This window comes from Puccinia triticina, chromosome 11A, assembly GCF_026914185.1.
Source record: "Puccinia triticina chromosome 11A, complete sequence".
NCBI lineage: Eukaryota > Fungi > Basidiomycota > Pucciniomycetes > Pucciniales > Pucciniaceae > Puccinia > Puccinia triticina.
Window position 1 is genome coordinate 4,063,908 of NC_070568.1, and position 16,097 is coordinate 4,080,004.

The following is a 16,097-nucleotide window of genomic DNA, read 5'->3' on the forward strand; positions in this document are numbered from 1 at the left end:
ATGGCAAACAACATCGGCATCCATTCTAGTCTGGACCTGTAAGCTTCCTTCTATTCTGCCGATTTATTTGTTTTTCCATGCGACTGATCGAACTTCCTTTGCCAGTTACATCTCCGACCAAGCTTATACGCTCGTGCCTGGGAATGATAATCAGAGCCAATCGCTTACCATCAATCGGAGTGACAGGTAAATTACCATTCCGAAAGCCTCTGCAAAGATCGATTTATTTTACATGGGTGCTGACTTGTCCTTTTCCCCTTGGGTTGGTAGCCAGGTTTCTCTTTCCTCACCCGGTCAACCAGAGAAATTCGATCGATCGGTTAATAATGTGGCAGGTATCTTGGGAATCATTAGATTATTGAAGTCAGATTACTTGATCCTTATCCAAACAGCCCGCAAGGAACGCAATTTTACATCCCGACTCTCACACGCTGGCATCCCAAGGCTAACCTCTGTATTACCACCCATATCCCTCCGATTTTGTTTGTCGAATTCAACAGGTCACCAACTTGTTCAAGACGGCCGTTTATACGCCAACCAAGTTTGCAGTCTACCCGATCTCCATCGAACCGAACCTGACCCTGCTCGAAAACTCGGACGAGAGATATCTGCTGTCTACACTCAAATCACACCTCGATCATGCCATCGGCAAGATGTTCTTCACCTATCATTCAAAGCTCAACTGCAACGACCCCGAACCTTGGGATTTAACCAATTCCCTCCAAAGACAATCTGACTCCAAAACCTCTAATGACCAGCCTTTGGCGCCCTGGAAAGAGTCTGATGATCGATTCTTTTGGAACAAATACATCCAAACGAGATTGATAGAACTGGCTTCTCAACCTCATGGCCACGAGGTGGGAGCTATTTATTTCCTTCCTGGGGAGACAAACTTTTGTACCCGTACTGACTAGCGTTTTGCTGTTACACAGGCTAGCAAATTCATCTTACCAGTGATTTTTGGATGTTAGCTCATCTTTTTGGATTTCGATATGAAAGCATAGTGGCTGACCAAATCAATTTACGTTTCATACCAACACCCTAATCGATTACCTCTAGTTCTGGAATTCAAATCTGCTGTGATTAAGGGGAAAAGGTTCACGTTTGGAATAGTTTCGAGAAGGTCGCGATACCGGGCTGGCACCCGATATTTCACTCGAGGAATTAATGCCGATGGGCATGTCTCAAACTTTAACGAAACCGAAATGATCTTCACCACATTTCCCCCCAGTTATAATAGTAACCAAGCCGATTCTAGCGGCAGAAGTTTCGCCAAAGCTAGCTTTGTTCAAACTCGTGGCTCTGTCCCTCTTTTCTGGACGGAAATCAATAACTTGAGGTATCGACCGGATTTGAAAATCATTGATATCCCTGAATCGGTAGGATCTTCATTGCCTCGTACCAATTCACCCTGTCCAAGGCGTCTACATTTCAAGAGTTAATTCTTACCAAGTCCAAATCAACATCCTTTATTCCCAGCTCGAAGCCATGAAAGCTCATTTTGATCAGCAAATCTCGATCTATGGTGATCAGTATTTATTTAATTTGGTTAACTCTAGTGGCTACGAAAAAGCGGTCAAGGATGCGTATGAGAAAGGAGTCAAAAATTTGAATAATCCAAGGTATGGACCCTTCCTCAGGACTGTATGGGTGCAAAGAAAAAGAAAAAGAAATCTAACTCTACATATTCCAATTACGCAGAGTCCATTATACTTATTTCGATTTCCACCAAGAATGTAAAGGCCTCAGATTCGATCGAGTGCAGATTTTGATTGATCAATTACATGATGAATTAGTCGATCAAGCTTACTTCTTCCAAGAGTTCTCGGGCGCAAAATCTAATCCTCCTTCCAAAGTCCAGAAGTCTGTCGTTAGGACTAATTGTATGGATTGGTTAGTCTTCTCTTGCTTATTTAAAGGTATTTCATGCGCCCGCTGACACAACGAAAACGTGACTGACTGGTGTCGAATATGTGATCTAGTCTTGATAGAACCAATGTTCTACAATCGGCGCTAGCGAAATGGGTGTTAACTTTTCAATTGAAGCAAGCTGGGATATTGGCAGAAAATGAAAGCTTAGATTCATATCCAGATTTCATGTTTTTATTCCGCAATCGTAAGTTTGTTTTATTATTCAACTAGTCCGATTCAGGATGAAAAAGACATTCAACAATTGGTCTCTGTAGTATGGGCGGACAATGCGGATGGAGTATCAAAATCGTACTCGGGCACACCCGCCTTGAAGACCGACTTCACCCGTCTTGGAATCCGAACCAAAAAAGGGGCATTTGATGATGGGGTTAACAGCGTGATGCGATATGTGAAAAATAATTTCTTGGACGGTCCTAGACAAGATTCATACGACCTATTTACCGGTGCTTGGGTCCCTCCAGCTTCGGATTCCCCAGTTGCTTCTCTTCATAAAGGTCCTGATGATCATCTCTTCAGCGGCCCTTATGATCATCATCTTATCCAAGCTGTAAGTTTTTTTTCAGTACCCAACATTTCTCGCTCTGCAGAAGGCGACACTGGAAGTAAATCAACTTATCTTTCGCAGATTATTCTCGGTTTCGTGATCTTTTTGTTGATTTTTATCTCCGCAACCTTGACCAAAAGTACGCAACATTCTTTTTCTCTATCCCTGATGATCCTGTTTCTCTAGGTGCTTCCATATTAGATCTCGCAGCATTTGTCTGACGCATAGAGCCTTCACGATGAATCTTACCCTTCACTCAACAGAACGATCGTTTAAATTAGCCGTGGTTTCATTGGTGATATTAAGTTTGATCACGCGATACATATTTACACATGGGATGGAATTTGTGAACCAGCCAAGACTGAAGTCCTCGATGTCAAATGCCACCAGACAGCGGATTCTGTCGTTCACCGGCCCGGGTTCGAGGTCTTTCGAGTCTTCTCACCACGGCCGAACTAAGATCAACTTCGAGCTATTCAATCACTTTGTCTCTCTTCTCTCCAACAATAAGCATTCTGTCGGTGGTCCTCAGAGCTCCATTATTGGACCTAATCAATCTCACCTTCTCGACGAAGATAAAAAGAAGCGGCTGGACTAACTGCCATTTTCTCTTTCTTAATTGTATGATTACATTCTCTTTGTTTGATTTTTCTTTCTATGTACTTCCAGCTTCTTTACTCTTTTGTCCCCATAATTCCTGCCTTAGACAACGCTCTTCGAAATTACTTCTTTTTTGTTCTTGCTTCATAATCTTATAATAAAATATAATAGAATGGTTTGTTCTAATTTTTTACCACTTAAATATGCACTTTTAAACAAAAACTTAGCTCATAGGAAAGTGGAGAAGCTAGTTTTGAAGGCCAAATTCGGAGGGTAAGTCAGGAGACTTGGCACAATTTCTGGCGAGGACTAAGATGATTTAAGGTGCACAGTTTGCAATTAAGTATAGCAGGTCCCCACTATTGATCAAGAAAAGTCCACCTTGCTACCTGTCTATCTAACCCAAGGGGATCTAGGTTTTTTAGAAGGTTGAGAGAAGAAGGTAGGATTTGAATAAAGCAGCATATTGTTAACTAATTCGACTGGAAATGTGTCTTGACCATCCTTCGCTATTGACCTTTTACCGTGCTGGACTGCCCAGTAGTCCACTACGCTCCAGGCTCTGCGATACCATATTGCTTTGTCATACCTCACGCAGTTATCAAAAGTCGAGTGGAGTTGAAATCGTAGCATTTCAGATAGCTCGGTGACGGATTCATGTTTAGATGGCTGGTTGTCGGCGAACACAAGTTCTGTCCAAAATTTTCTGAGGAAAACCAAGATATCTTCGACTGTTTTTCGGCTCAGCAGAAATTGATCTCCATCACTTACGTCGTGTTGCTTGAATAACGAGAGATGGAAGATTGCTAAGAATGTGCTTATTTTGGAAACGTTGTTTGCAAAAATTTGTATCGATTTGATTTTCCTGATGCTGATTTGGGGAGGATTGGCTAGCTTTCCAAGCTCGTTTGTTCTTTCGCCCAGTTTAGATTCGAACTCAGACTTGATTGCGGAGAAAGTTGGATATTGATCTAGTGCTAGTTTCTCATCTGATAGCTTCAAGACAAGTTGACCGAGTAGCTCGCCTTTCTTGGTGCTATTGAGCAATTTGAGATTTCGGTTAAGTTTGTGGCGATTTTGACGGAAATTCCGCCTGACTTCCTGAAGCTTCATTGGGTGAACCCAATAAAAACCGCCAGTCACTTCAAATCGAAAGTCTTTAAAAAGCGAGACCAGTTCAATTTTCTGAGGTTCATTACTCGTTCCGTCATCTAGCCCACGAGCTCTCAAAAAATCCCAATCGTAAACTTTAAAGGCTGGCTGAGTGGCTTGACTTGTTACTTTTCTCCGACTATCGTAGCTTGTGGAATGTGGTATATCTTGGCCAGCTTCCTTGAAATTATTTCCATTTTCTGATATCTCTACAGGGAAAGAGGCGATCTCCATGGGCTGCTTGGTCCCCCCTTCTGAGGTTTGTATCCTGTGATCTTGCTCGAACTTGGACCTCTTTGGACTTTGATCAGAGTCTAGATCAACTGTTTTTTGCTTGCGGGGGCCACCAGATGGATGTTGGCCATGTGATATGGTATCCTCCTGAGAGGGCATCTTGGATACCATTGCCGGTTTCACATGTTTTGCCCCCGGAAGATGACTCGGCCCTGGCGCATGCGACCAGTGCATAATTGTTTGACCGCAAGTGCTCGATTCCTCGAACGAAAGTCGAACGGGTGCCGGTTCGTTTAGATCGGGTAATTCAAGTCCATCATCGGCTGTGATTATTGTCTTTTCCACAGAGTAAGTTGGCAGATTCAGTGAGACTGAGCATACCACACACGAGGCCAAGCAAAACACGATGAACGGCGTGCTCATTGTTCGCGACTCCTGGCGAGAAGAGAGCTAGGATGGAAATTATTGCAGAGGACATTTGGAGCTGTTTTGAGGAGTACATCACCGGCCCACGCTGTTTGGAATCAAGACGTGTGCCCATTATTGAACTTCCATTCAGATATTGTACACTCGAGCCGTGCCGAAGTATTATTGCTTGTTTCATGACCCAATCCAAAGTGTTTCTGGAAATATCCATTGATTTGTGGGTATGCCTTTAGAATCCACACAAGGACTAGCTTAACTTTGAACGGAGGGTCCGGGGGACCCCTAGCCTAACTAAGCCTCTCGAACGGAGGGGGGGACACCCGCGTCCCAAAGGGACTCTCCGTAGGAGAGGCTTATGACTAATGTTGTAATTTTGGCTTGAGGGTTTGGGTTGTTTGTGGCTTCCTAGCCATATTTCTTCTTTTTCCCCTCACACAACAAAAACCGTTCTGACCTGGGTGAAGCTATGAAGGGGTGGAACAGCCAATCTTCTTGGCTTCCAGTTCCTGTCCTCAAAGTGAAAATCTGTCGCACAAGCTGGATTGGGCAAGACATCTAAAACAGAGCTTGGTTCCTGGGGATTGAATTGAATACTGTACTGTTTTTCAATACATTCACATGATACAGCTCAGAATGACCTTCAAAACCAAAAGTTTGAAGGAGCATGGAAAGAGAAGGGCTGGGTTCTCAGGGATGAGTGTAGTGTCAAAAGATGGGGAAGAACCAAAGGATTCTCATGGTCCAAAGGGCGTGTGTGGGGCTGTTTGGGAACAAGGTCAAAATTGGAAGGGCACAAATTCCCCACCAAAAGACCTTGTGGATCAAACCCTCAGGCCGAAATGTGGACATTAGTCCCAAGTCCCTTCTTTGGAGGTTGCGCTTTGCGCCAGCCCAGGCTGTACCACACTGCAAAAAAAACTGTGTCAACTGTGAGCAGTTGACATGCGGTAACTCTGAGGAAGCTTGTGGTGTTACACCAGCCTTACTCAAGGTTTGACTCAACCCAAGCTTCAATGCACAGTCACTGTACACCTTGCACAGTGACTGTGCCAACAAAGACACTTGTGCATTCAGGTGGAGTTACAATGGCAGCTTGGCTTGAGTATCCTGCATGTCAACTGCAAGCAGTTGACCAAGTTTTTTTTGCAGTGCCAGGGCCCTCCAATGTGGGGGACTTGTGTTGAGTTAGGGGGGACCCCCCCCGGAGGGCTCTCCGTAGGAGAGGCTTATGCATAATGTCTGAAAGCTGGCAGACAAGGGAAGAATTTTCAACCCTAAAAACACAAAAACAGAATTTAAAAATCAACAACATATGTACAGAGAAACCTGAGTAGACAGTTCTCTCAGCAGTACTGATGCGCACCCTCACCCAAGTTTTTGAGGCATAAACTCCGAAACTGATTGAAGGAACCTGTTTTGAAGTTCAAAGGTCATAAGCAAGACAGGGACTGGAGGCAGCGGGCCCAGTGCGGAGTCGAGTGAGATGGTTGTGGAAGGATGTCAGCCTTAGAGTCAACACAGTTGACCTAAAACTGCCTTTTATCTCCATTTTATACCTAAATGTGCTCATATCTTTTTAACCTTAAGACATAAGGTTGTTTTGACTTCAGATTCTGATTTCTCATGAAATTTTGACCCTAGTGTTCACTGATCACTTTCCAATATCTCTACTCCTTCATAGAGTTTGTGGTTTGTGACACACATGCGCAGCAGCGTTGTGTAGTTGCACCTGAGCGCTCCTAACCACATGTACATGTGTGATTATGTCATCCAACTTTAAATTTTCGAAGTCAGGATCCCCCATGCAGCTGGAGGATCCACAGAATTCAGCACACCAGAACCACACCCCAGATAACCCCAGGATCACCTCCAAAGAGTTTACAACACTCCCAGTATACCTACCGTCACAGGGGCCTAGGATATTGACATTAAGTAACCTCTTTTACTGAACCTTGTTTATCTCAGAGGTACAACTCTGTGTCTTGCTTGATCTGCTCTTCTTTGCTGGCCTTTGCCTCATTCTTGATCACAGGGCTGTCCCTGCTTAACATCATTCTTTCTCTGTGGTTTTTGCAAGAAACAAACCACATAGGTTTCCCTTTAAATAACCTTGACTATCCAGAAGGAAGCTAAAAAATTGTGGCTGGATTAAACTTGTCTACTCCAGGATCCCTCCATGTTTCTATGGTGAGAGGAGGCTGTAGCACTCTCTAGCTCAGCTTGGCAGCACTCTTCTGAAGAGGTAGAATTGCCAGTGGATGTGCATTCCCACCAGAATAACCTTGAATATCTGCTTATCTTGATCCTGCTCAGTTTCTCTCTCTCTCTCTCTCTCTCTCTCTCTCTCTCTCTCTCTCTCTCTCTCTCTCTCTCTCTCTCTCTCTCTCTCTCTCTCTCTCTCTCTCTCTCTCTCTCTCTCTCTCTCTCTCTCTCTCTCTCTCTCTCTCTCTCTCTCTCTCTCTCTCTTATATTTGTATTTTCTTTATCCAAAGAAATCCAAATATTCCCCCCTTCTTTCTTGTGTCCCGCTGTCACTATAGAGACTCAGGCTCACAAAGGATTAGTTTATCATTGCACAATGAGAAGGTGAGAGAGAAACAAGGAGAAAAAGAAGAAGAGAAAGAAAACAGAAAATATGACTCTACCTGGAGGCAGCAGGCATGGTGTGGAGTCAAGTGAGATGATTGTGGAAGGATGAGGAGAAAGCCTTCCACGTACGCTGCTCCAGGTAGACTACAATACAGGTGACATGTGTGTGAAATGTATGTAGCACAAAAGAAAACATAAGATGGAGAGAATGCATAACTTGACTATCTTAACACCCCCCCTTGCTGCATACATGAGAAAAATTGAAGGAAGAAAAAAAGGAAGAAAGAAAAAAGGGATAAAAAAGGAATAAATAAGAAAAGAATATGGAGAAACAGATAAAGAAGGGGAAGAGAGAGAGGAAAAGAAGATCAGAGGCGGGAGGAATGAGATGACGGTGGGGAGGGTTGCTGCTGGCCGGATGGCGGACTAACTGACGATGCCAAAGAGTTGTCAATGTCTTTCCAAGGCAACTTGCGGGAGTGGTTTTGTGAGCATATCGGCAAGCATGTCTTTGGTTGACACATGAAGAAGTGCCACCGTTCTGTCTTGCACGCATTCTTGAATGAAGTGGAAATGGGTGTGGATGTGCTTGGTCTGGGCATGGTGTTCAGGATTCTTTGCTAGGGCCTCAGCACCATTGTTGTTGATGTGGATGGGGATGGCAGTGTCTGGAAAGAGGCGGAGCTCTGTGAGGACATGTTGGAGCCAAAGGCCTTCCTTACAGGAGTCAGAAAGTGCCTTGTACTCAGCCTTGGTGCTTGACAGTGACACAGTGGCTTGCTTGCGAGATTTCCACAAAATGGCGCCCTTGCCAACCCAATAAGTGTAAGCTGAAGTTGAGCGGCAATCATCGCAGTCCTCCCCCCAATCAGAGTCTGAGAAACCAGAGAGAGACAGGTCTCCCCCCAGGTGGAGTTTGAGGTGCTTTGTCAAGACAAGATAGTTCAGAATGCAAATCGCAGCTCTCCAGTGAGCTTCAGAAGGATTGCGCAGATGCTGGGACAATTGGTTCACTGCAAAGGAGATATCCAGCCGTGTGCACTGAGAGACCCACAGCAGAGAGCCAATGAGTTGAGGGTATGGTGTGGTGATTTATATAGGCGAGCGCGGTAGAATGTGCACGCGGGGATAGCGCAGGCGGGAATGCACAAAGCCGCTCAGGCCGAGTGCATTCCGGTGTCATAAGCACTGAGGATTAGGTCAGGAAAGCACGCTAAGAAAGCTTACGGAAAGTCACGCGCAGACTGGAATGCACGGATTGCGGATTTTGGATTGGGTATTTGGATTGGAGCGGAAAAGACAGGGCTGGACTGCGGCGGGGCTACACACGTGGACTGGTAGCAGCGGCGCGTCAGCGGGTGAGCCACGAAAGCCAAAGCGGGTTCCACCAGTGGGCGGAACCGGGGTGGAGGCGGTGGCGAGAGACCGACTGACAGGGGCTAGACAGAGGACAGTGGGAGGTCAAGCGTCGGAGAGGAGCGGAGTCTGGGAAAGTGACGAGTGGGATAGCGGGCAGAGCTGGAGGACTAGTGCAGGAAAGTGTCAGACGTGCGGGATTGGGTGGGAACGGCAATGTGCGTGGAGGGAAGGACGGGGGAAGGGGAGGGAGGGATTTTCTCTCTTCTCTTACCTTATCCTATTATCCTATCAATTCTTACGGATTACTCATCATTTTTACTTACAACTACAGACGTACTAGAGTTATTAGGAGATTATCTGGGATATTATCTTTGCTTGGAGAGTTACTTGCGGATTTTGTGCTTACAAAGTGCGGAGCTTTATTCACTTGCGGATTATTACACTATAGATCAGGCTCAGTAGAGGAGCGCTGAAGGCTAGCGGAAAGTAGCAGTGCGGAGCCAAGTTACCAACAATCACACAGCCCGGACACTAATATTCTTGAAGGAGGCGGCCAGTGGACATTTCCACCAACTAACCAGCTTTCATTCTCACAACGGGCCAGAAGAGGGAGGATCGGAGGGAATATGGTGGCCAAGATTCTTGAAATTTGAGTTGGTGGGAGTCAAGACCAAAAGGTTTTGATCCCCAATGAAGCGGCTACAGACCTTGTCAATGTAGTGGGATTGTTTCAAAAACACAAATCTGTTTGGGACATCGTGAGTGATCTTTAACAACAGGAAGTGATTTGATTCTTTGTCTGTGCCAATCTTGAAACGCTTGCCAACCACCAAGATAATGGAATCAACAAAACTGGTTCACCTGAAATGGCCAGATCGTCAACATGAGTGGTGAGAGCACCAACAAGGGTACCTGATTGCAGTTTAAAGTAGAGGGTGGGATTGTATTTTGAGTTGGAGAGGCCGAGATCAAGGAGAGCCTTATGGAGCTCGATGTTCCATTGGCGGGGTGATTTCTTCAAGCAGTACAAGGATCTGTTAACTTTGCAGAACCAATTGGGGTGCTGCGGATCCTCAAATCCCGGCGGCTGCTCCAAAAAAATGGGTTTGTCAAGATGACCGTTGAGAAACATGGTCTTGAAGTCCACCTTGTGGCCCTTCCAGCTTCAGCTTGCCAGAAGGGTGAAAATTATTTGGAGTGTTGGCAAGAAGACTTCGCTGTAGTCCAGGCCTTGGACCTGGGAGTAACCCATGGCCACCAGACGGGCCTTGAGCTTCTGAATTGAGTGATTGGGCCTTCTTTTCACTTTGAATACCCATTAGATTTAATGATCTTCCGTTGTGCTGGTCGAGGAACCAGACACCACGTCTGCATCCCTAAGAGGGATGCAAACTCGTCCTCAGCGGCCTTAAGCCAACAATTTTTGTGAGGTGATTTCATCAGTTGCCGCCAGGTCTTAGGAGTGTCAATTTCTGAGTCTAGAGTGGCATTTTTGGACCACTGACCATAACAATCAGGAGCTTTCCTCTCCCAACCAGAGCAACAACAAGGAGGGGGTGACTTTGGGCGAAGTGCTGGCAATTTGGGTATTGGTAGCTGTGGGGAGCGCGACAACAATGAAGGGGAAGCAGTACAAGGCGGTTGAGGGGGTGGAAAAGGGGGTAGTGAAATAATAGAGATATCCGCCAAGGGGGGACTGACTGGCAACAGGGACGGAGAGGATTGAGCTGGGTTGTGTGAGCCTGTGTCTCTTATGTGACAGCAGGACAACCTGGAAAAGTTAGATGCCAGCTGTGCCAGGCCAAAAAGAGTGCAACAGCCTCCACTCACAACAAGGAAACGTTGGTGGGATTCAGAAGTAGGGTTACTACTCTGCTCTGATTTTATAGGTCTTAATCAGAGACAACCTTTTGATCTTTGATGATTGAAAGAGTTAAAGAAAAGAAGAAACAATCAAAAGAAACAGAGTTTCACTCTGGATAAGCAAGGTTCAGTGAAAGAGTTTACTTACTGTCAATATCCTAGGTGCCTGTGACGGTAGGTATACTGGGAGCGTGGTAATCTCTTTGGTGGTGTTCCTGGGTTATCTGGGGTGTGGTTCTGGTGTGCTGAATTCTGTAGATACTCCTCAGGCAAGGGGGATCCTGACTTCGAAAATTTTCACAGTTTGCTTATGTAATTACATATGTACATGTGGTTTGGCGCGCCTGGTAGCGCTGACACGTCACAACTGCGCATGCGCGCCACAACTCAAGAACTCAGGGAAGGAGTATAGTTACAAAGAATTGGTAAGCCGTAACTTGGGTTAAAATTGCATGAGGAAACAGAATATGAGGTCAAAAAAAGGATATCTCTTAAGATGAAAAAGATATGAAGTAATTCATATGTAAAAAGTAGAAAAAGGCAGACTTTAGGTCAGCTGTGCTGACTCTAAGGCTGACAGTTTGCCATTGGAGGAGTCCGAGTCTGAGGAGATCTTTTCTGGTATGCGCGGCGCATTGCCGGGAACGTGGATGGAAGCTGTTAGTCGGCAATCAAAACGTGGTGCAAGAGGAACATTTAGCGGGGGGAGGTCTGGCATTGCCGGACAGGAGGGGGAACAGAGCCTTCCTTGGCCAAGGGAGAGGAGGCTACTGGCTTGAGATAGGTAAGAGGCAAAATCATTTGAGATGTATTTGCCGCCGTTGTTGGTTCTTAAGGATAGGATCTTGTGAGCACCATTTCTCTCAAAGAAGGTGCGGAAGATTTTGAAACATGTGAATGTGTTGCTTTTAGATTTCATGGGGTAAACGGAGAGGAACTTAGAACAATCATTGACAAAAGTTATAAAATACTTGTATCCATCCCTCAATACCACCTCATATGACCCAACGTCAGAGTGAATGGTTTGTCCGGGTATCAATGAACAATGAGAAGACCGCAATTTGAAGTGAAAGCTTTCCGGGGCATTTTGGCTTGAACGGATATTGGGCAGCGTTGGATGTTGACCTTGTTCATAACTGTAGGTGTGATTGAAGAAATTACAACCGGAGGCGAGCGGAGCGGGCGGAGAAAAAGATTGGCTTAGCCGATAGCAGACAAATGGTCTGAAAAAAAGGACCAAATAACTTACTCGAAGGGGCTAATGTGCCTTCGCAGATAAGACAGTGGGCGGGCTCAAGTGCGCACACAGGAACAGATGGTCAATACTGATGATTTGTTTGCTTCTAGTCTAAGGTGGTTTAAATAGACTAGATACAATGTGTTTGACTTGTGGGTGTGAATAACTCAAGCATAATGAATAAAAAAATTTCACCGGAATAAAGGAGACATGAAACAAGTTTCAATCATTGAAAGAAAAAAAGAAATGGTTGGGAGAGCTGAAACGAGTGAAATTCCAACAGTGATCCCATGCAGTTTCAAGAAATATTTCAGTGGTTTTACTCCGACGTGAGAGAAGCAAGAGACCCGTCCTGGGGTTTTGGAGTGAGAGAAAGGGATGAGTTCAAGCTTACAGGCTTGGGCAGTAAGTAATACAGGTTGCCTCTCCTGTATCTCCGCCCCGCAAGGTCCCCGGTGACTTGGGGTGGTGAAGAAATCACAGGACGCCTTTGTGAAGACTACCGTAAGCCCCTTGTCACATATGGCGGCTACTGGGAGAGGGGGCTTGTGGACAGCCAGAACCACGAGAGACTTGACCAACATGTTGCCGGCAAGGGGAAGCTTCATGATGCCTTTGTGAGAGGCTTCAACCGTTGAGTGAATGGTCAGGCAGACGGGCGTTTGATTGGGCTTTGGGGTGTTGATGACTGAGATGTCTGGTGTCATGGACATTGAGCATCCAGAGTCGATGTTGGCATCCCCCCCTTGGGGAAAATAGTATTGACTTTGATGTAAGGTATTTATAGTATTTACAAGTGTATATTTGGGTTGGTGAGATAGTAAATAACAGAATATTCTAGAACTTGTAAGTGAATAGTATGTGAGTATGTGTTATGGCAATAAGAAATATGTAATAATCCATAAAGCCATAATCCCGCCACAACAGTGCATACTTGAGTCTTGGGGAATGAGCTGGCAGCTGGCCTGAGCAAATTGGGTCAGCTGTTGAGCAGCTGTCTGCCAAAAACAACCTGTGAGCTCCGTCACCAGAAACATTTTGATAAAGTCAAGTATGTATGACATAGTTCTTGGGACAGGTGCATGGGGCAGTGTGGCGCATTGCTGGACCCCATTGCAGGCGCTCAATTCAGTTGGGGAATATACATACTCCAGATAAAAGGGTCTCCACTGGCTTCGACAACAATGATTTCTTCGCAAACTCCTTTAGAAGCGCTTCCATGGCTCGTAAGGCCGGTTCGCTTTGCGCAGTTACAACCGGTTCGGAAGGGGGGCTGATTAAATCTCTGGAGAAGTCAGCACTTGGTCGGTAATGAAGGAAGTTTCGTTCAATCATTTCTTCAACAATTGCATTGCCAAACTCCTTCACAATGTTGGCATACGGTAAGTATCCAGGCGAGTCCAGGAGAAGCTGAGAGACTTTAATTGCTTCCTGTTCTTTATATGTCGTGGCCCTCCCAAGAAAATCACGTTGCATTGTGGCGTACGCATTTGTGACGGCGTGGAATTGTATAGCTGAAGTGAAAGGATAAGCCATTAGCTTTCTGGCTCTCTTGAATTCAGACCTAGTTGTAGCATTCATACGCACGATCATGGAAATAACCAGATTCGCAAACTTGTGAGACATATCAGCGGATAAAAAACATCCTCCCTCCAGTCATCTTGAAAGGAATCTTGAAGTCCAACGATTTTAGAAAGTCTTTCATGTCTTCTGAGAGCCGTTCTTCAGTTTCAACCACATGGAGAAAGTACTTGTGTGCTTCCTGTTCAGGAAGGTCACCAACAACAAGTGTTGAAAAGTGACTATTATTGATACCTGAAGAGTGGGCAGAGATTGTGTCAGAACCACAGATTGTTATGCAGTAGGAATGTTTTGAGCTACGCTTTTCCAGCCACTGCTCAAAGAACGAGTCAGATGAGGTGAGAATGATATGCATCTTCCCTTCCTCTTTAGTAACTTGAATGGCAAAGTCGAAGAACGCCTGTATTGTCTGCATTACAATAATGTCAGTACATAATGATGCTTTAATTAAATGGGCAGTTGGCACGAGACGTACATCATCCTCCATCCGTTTAAAAGAGTTCGCTTTGTCAACTACTATTACGGGGGGTCTTTCGCCGTGGAGAAGGTTCCATGGCTTAAGCTGCGCTGCCAGGTTGTCAAAGACCTGATTTGCCGATAGTGGGAAAGCTTTTTTGTAGTTAAACTTGACAGAGAAGTCACCGGCCGATAGTTCGAGCCTGCTGAACCATTGATTCCACCAGCCTCCCTTCGCGGCAGCTTGTGCTTTGAGCAGAAAAGCGTCCAGAAAGCGGCCATTTTTTGAAGTGTCCGCTGTCCTAAGATTAATCATTAGTGGATGGAACTCTGGTGTTTGGTCCGCTTGGAGTAGGGATGTGACTGTTCGAGCAAGCGCAGTTTTCCCGGAGCTTGGCGGGCCTAGCAGGACCGTGAACTCGGGTTCACCTTTCAACCAAGTCGCGAGTTTTTTTGTTTCCCGATCTCGGTTGTACAACTCGGCAGCACACCCACTGTATTTGCTGTACCAGGAAAGTGCAGATTTTCCGTTGGGAACCGGGCTGAATAGTGATAGGATGGTTAGTAATAGGACCCAATTATGGTGTTCAAAGTTGGTTTGCATAATTTTATGCATGCATAAATCATAAAATCATAAAATCTTTTTTGCAGGGGATATGACTGTCTGATTATGTGATACAAAATTTCCTCACCAAAATATTTTTATGATTTTATGATTTATGCATGCATAAAATTATGCAAACCAACTTTGAACACCATAAATAGTCAACGGTGTGCAACATGTACTTACCCTAGTGGCCCCCGTTGGAATGCACGTTGCTTGTTGCTCGGGTAAATCAGATTGAAACACGAAGTTTGTCGGAGGAGGGCGTACATTCTTGGGGTAGGATTGATCAATGGTTGAATTGGAGTTGATCGCTTGTTGATGTTCAAGTCGGATGAAGTCGAGGGAGCAGCAACAAGAGGAAGGGTTTCTTGTGGTTCCGAGGGATAATGCGCCTTCGGCAGTTTGAAACCAGCTCGACTTCATAGCCTGTATGGCTCCTGTAGGTGAGGAATGCCATCAGAAGAAAAAAACTACATACTACTTTCTTTGTTTTCCACTTTGGGGCCTCGAGGGCCCCGCCATTGGATTCCTGGAGCGATTTTACTTTGATGCGGGCCTTCGCCGCTCCTGCCTCCCTCGCCCCTCGCCCGGCCCGGCACCCATGTCAAGCGAAACCAGCCCCCCAAACGGGTTTTGACTGCCTGTACATAGGCCCGAACGTATCTAAGCCCCTCGTCCCCGCAGCGGCCGGGGGGCATCCATTTGGCCTGGGAGAGATGCAAGGCATCGAGTCTCTCCCGCAGGGAGAGGACTTATGACTAATCAGGCCTTTTGGCCTGAGAGAATCTGCATCCTTTGGTGGTAGACAATGTCGCCACCCCCTACAGCCCAGAGTTTTCAACAAGTTCATTTCTCCTCCTAACCCCATGAAGGTTTTAATTTTAGTTATCAAACTGTGTATTCAGATTTTCAGCAATCCATCCCCCTGATGCCCAAAAAAAACGTTCAACCTTTGAGTTTCTTTGCCGCTTGCTGGCAAACCCATGACGTTTTACTTCCCTCTTTTTTTCATTGCAGGCCTTCTTTTTTCCGCCCTTTCTGACTTTCCTCTCAACGGCCGCACTTTTTTTTTGACCTCCCTCTCTCTCCCTCAACCCGCCGCATACAACCAACGCATACAGCAAGTCCCTCCGATCATCCAAAAAACAACCCATCCGAAATCCAATCACCGTCCTATCCGAGTCTGATCATCCCAAATCCAACCACCGTCCTCCCTTTCTCTCGACCTCTTAAAAATTCCTCTGATTCAACATGGTCTGACAAAACATTCAGTTCAACCACAAGAAAAGGATTCGAACGGAAACTTCAAAAATCACGGCAATCTGTAACGTTATCTCCGAAGTCATTCCTGATTTCCTTTCTGACAATCAGCAATTCTACCATTGCTTTTAAACGTCAATATTGGAGGACTAAGCAAAGATGGCAGTCTACTTTGAAGCTCTTCGGAACGCTCAGCGCTTTTGTTTGTCAAAAAAAAAGGGAAAGCTCAATGGGATAAATGCATACTTGACAAGGTA

At 45.5% G+C, this 16,097-nt stretch overlaps 3 protein-coding genes across 3 annotated transcripts in view; 1 reads left to right on the top strand and 2 right to left on the bottom strand.

Annotated features, from left to right (window-relative positions):
* PtA15_11A390 (uncharacterized protein) lies at window positions 1-3,074 on the top strand (the record flags this gene model as incomplete). The annotated part of the gene is made up of 12 exons (XM_053161293.1): window positions 1-38; window positions 106-186; window positions 271-454; window positions 501-857; window positions 933-966; window positions 1,060-1,379; window positions 1,480-1,622; window positions 1,702-1,893; window positions 1,983-2,116; window positions 2,187-2,479; window positions 2,558-2,615; window positions 2,740-3,074. The coding sequence occupies 12 exons, from the start codon at window positions 1-3 to the stop codon at window positions 3,072-3,074; spliced, it is 2,169 nt and encodes a 722-aa protein (XP_053025254.1).
* A 395-nt stretch (window positions 3,075-3,469) lies between these two features.
* Window positions 3,470-4,885, bottom strand: PtA15_11A391 (uncharacterized protein; the record flags this gene model as incomplete). The annotated part of the gene is made up of 1 exon (XM_053161294.1): window positions 3,470-4,885. One exon carries the CDS (start codon window positions 4,883-4,885, stop codon window positions 3,470-3,472), a length of 1,416 nt encoding a protein of 471 aa, XP_053025255.1.
* An 8,179-nt stretch (window positions 4,886-13,064) lies between these two features.
* The window catches only part of PtA15_11A392 (uncharacterized protein), a gene marked incomplete at both ends in the record, with an annotated part of 44,182 nt that continues 41,149 nt past the window's right edge, over window positions 13,065-16,097 (bottom strand). Inside the window, 5 exons of the mRNA XM_053161295.1 lie at window positions 13,065-13,450; window positions 13,524-13,550; window positions 13,716-13,751; window positions 13,818-13,926; window positions 13,993-14,515. Of these exons, the coding sequence (XP_053025256.1) occupies window positions 13,065-13,450; window positions 13,524-13,550; window positions 13,716-13,751; window positions 13,818-13,926; window positions 13,993-14,515 (1,081 nt within the window). The remainder of the gene's footprint in view (window positions 13,451-13,523; window positions 13,551-13,715; window positions 13,752-13,817; window positions 13,927-13,992; window positions 14,516-16,097) is intronic.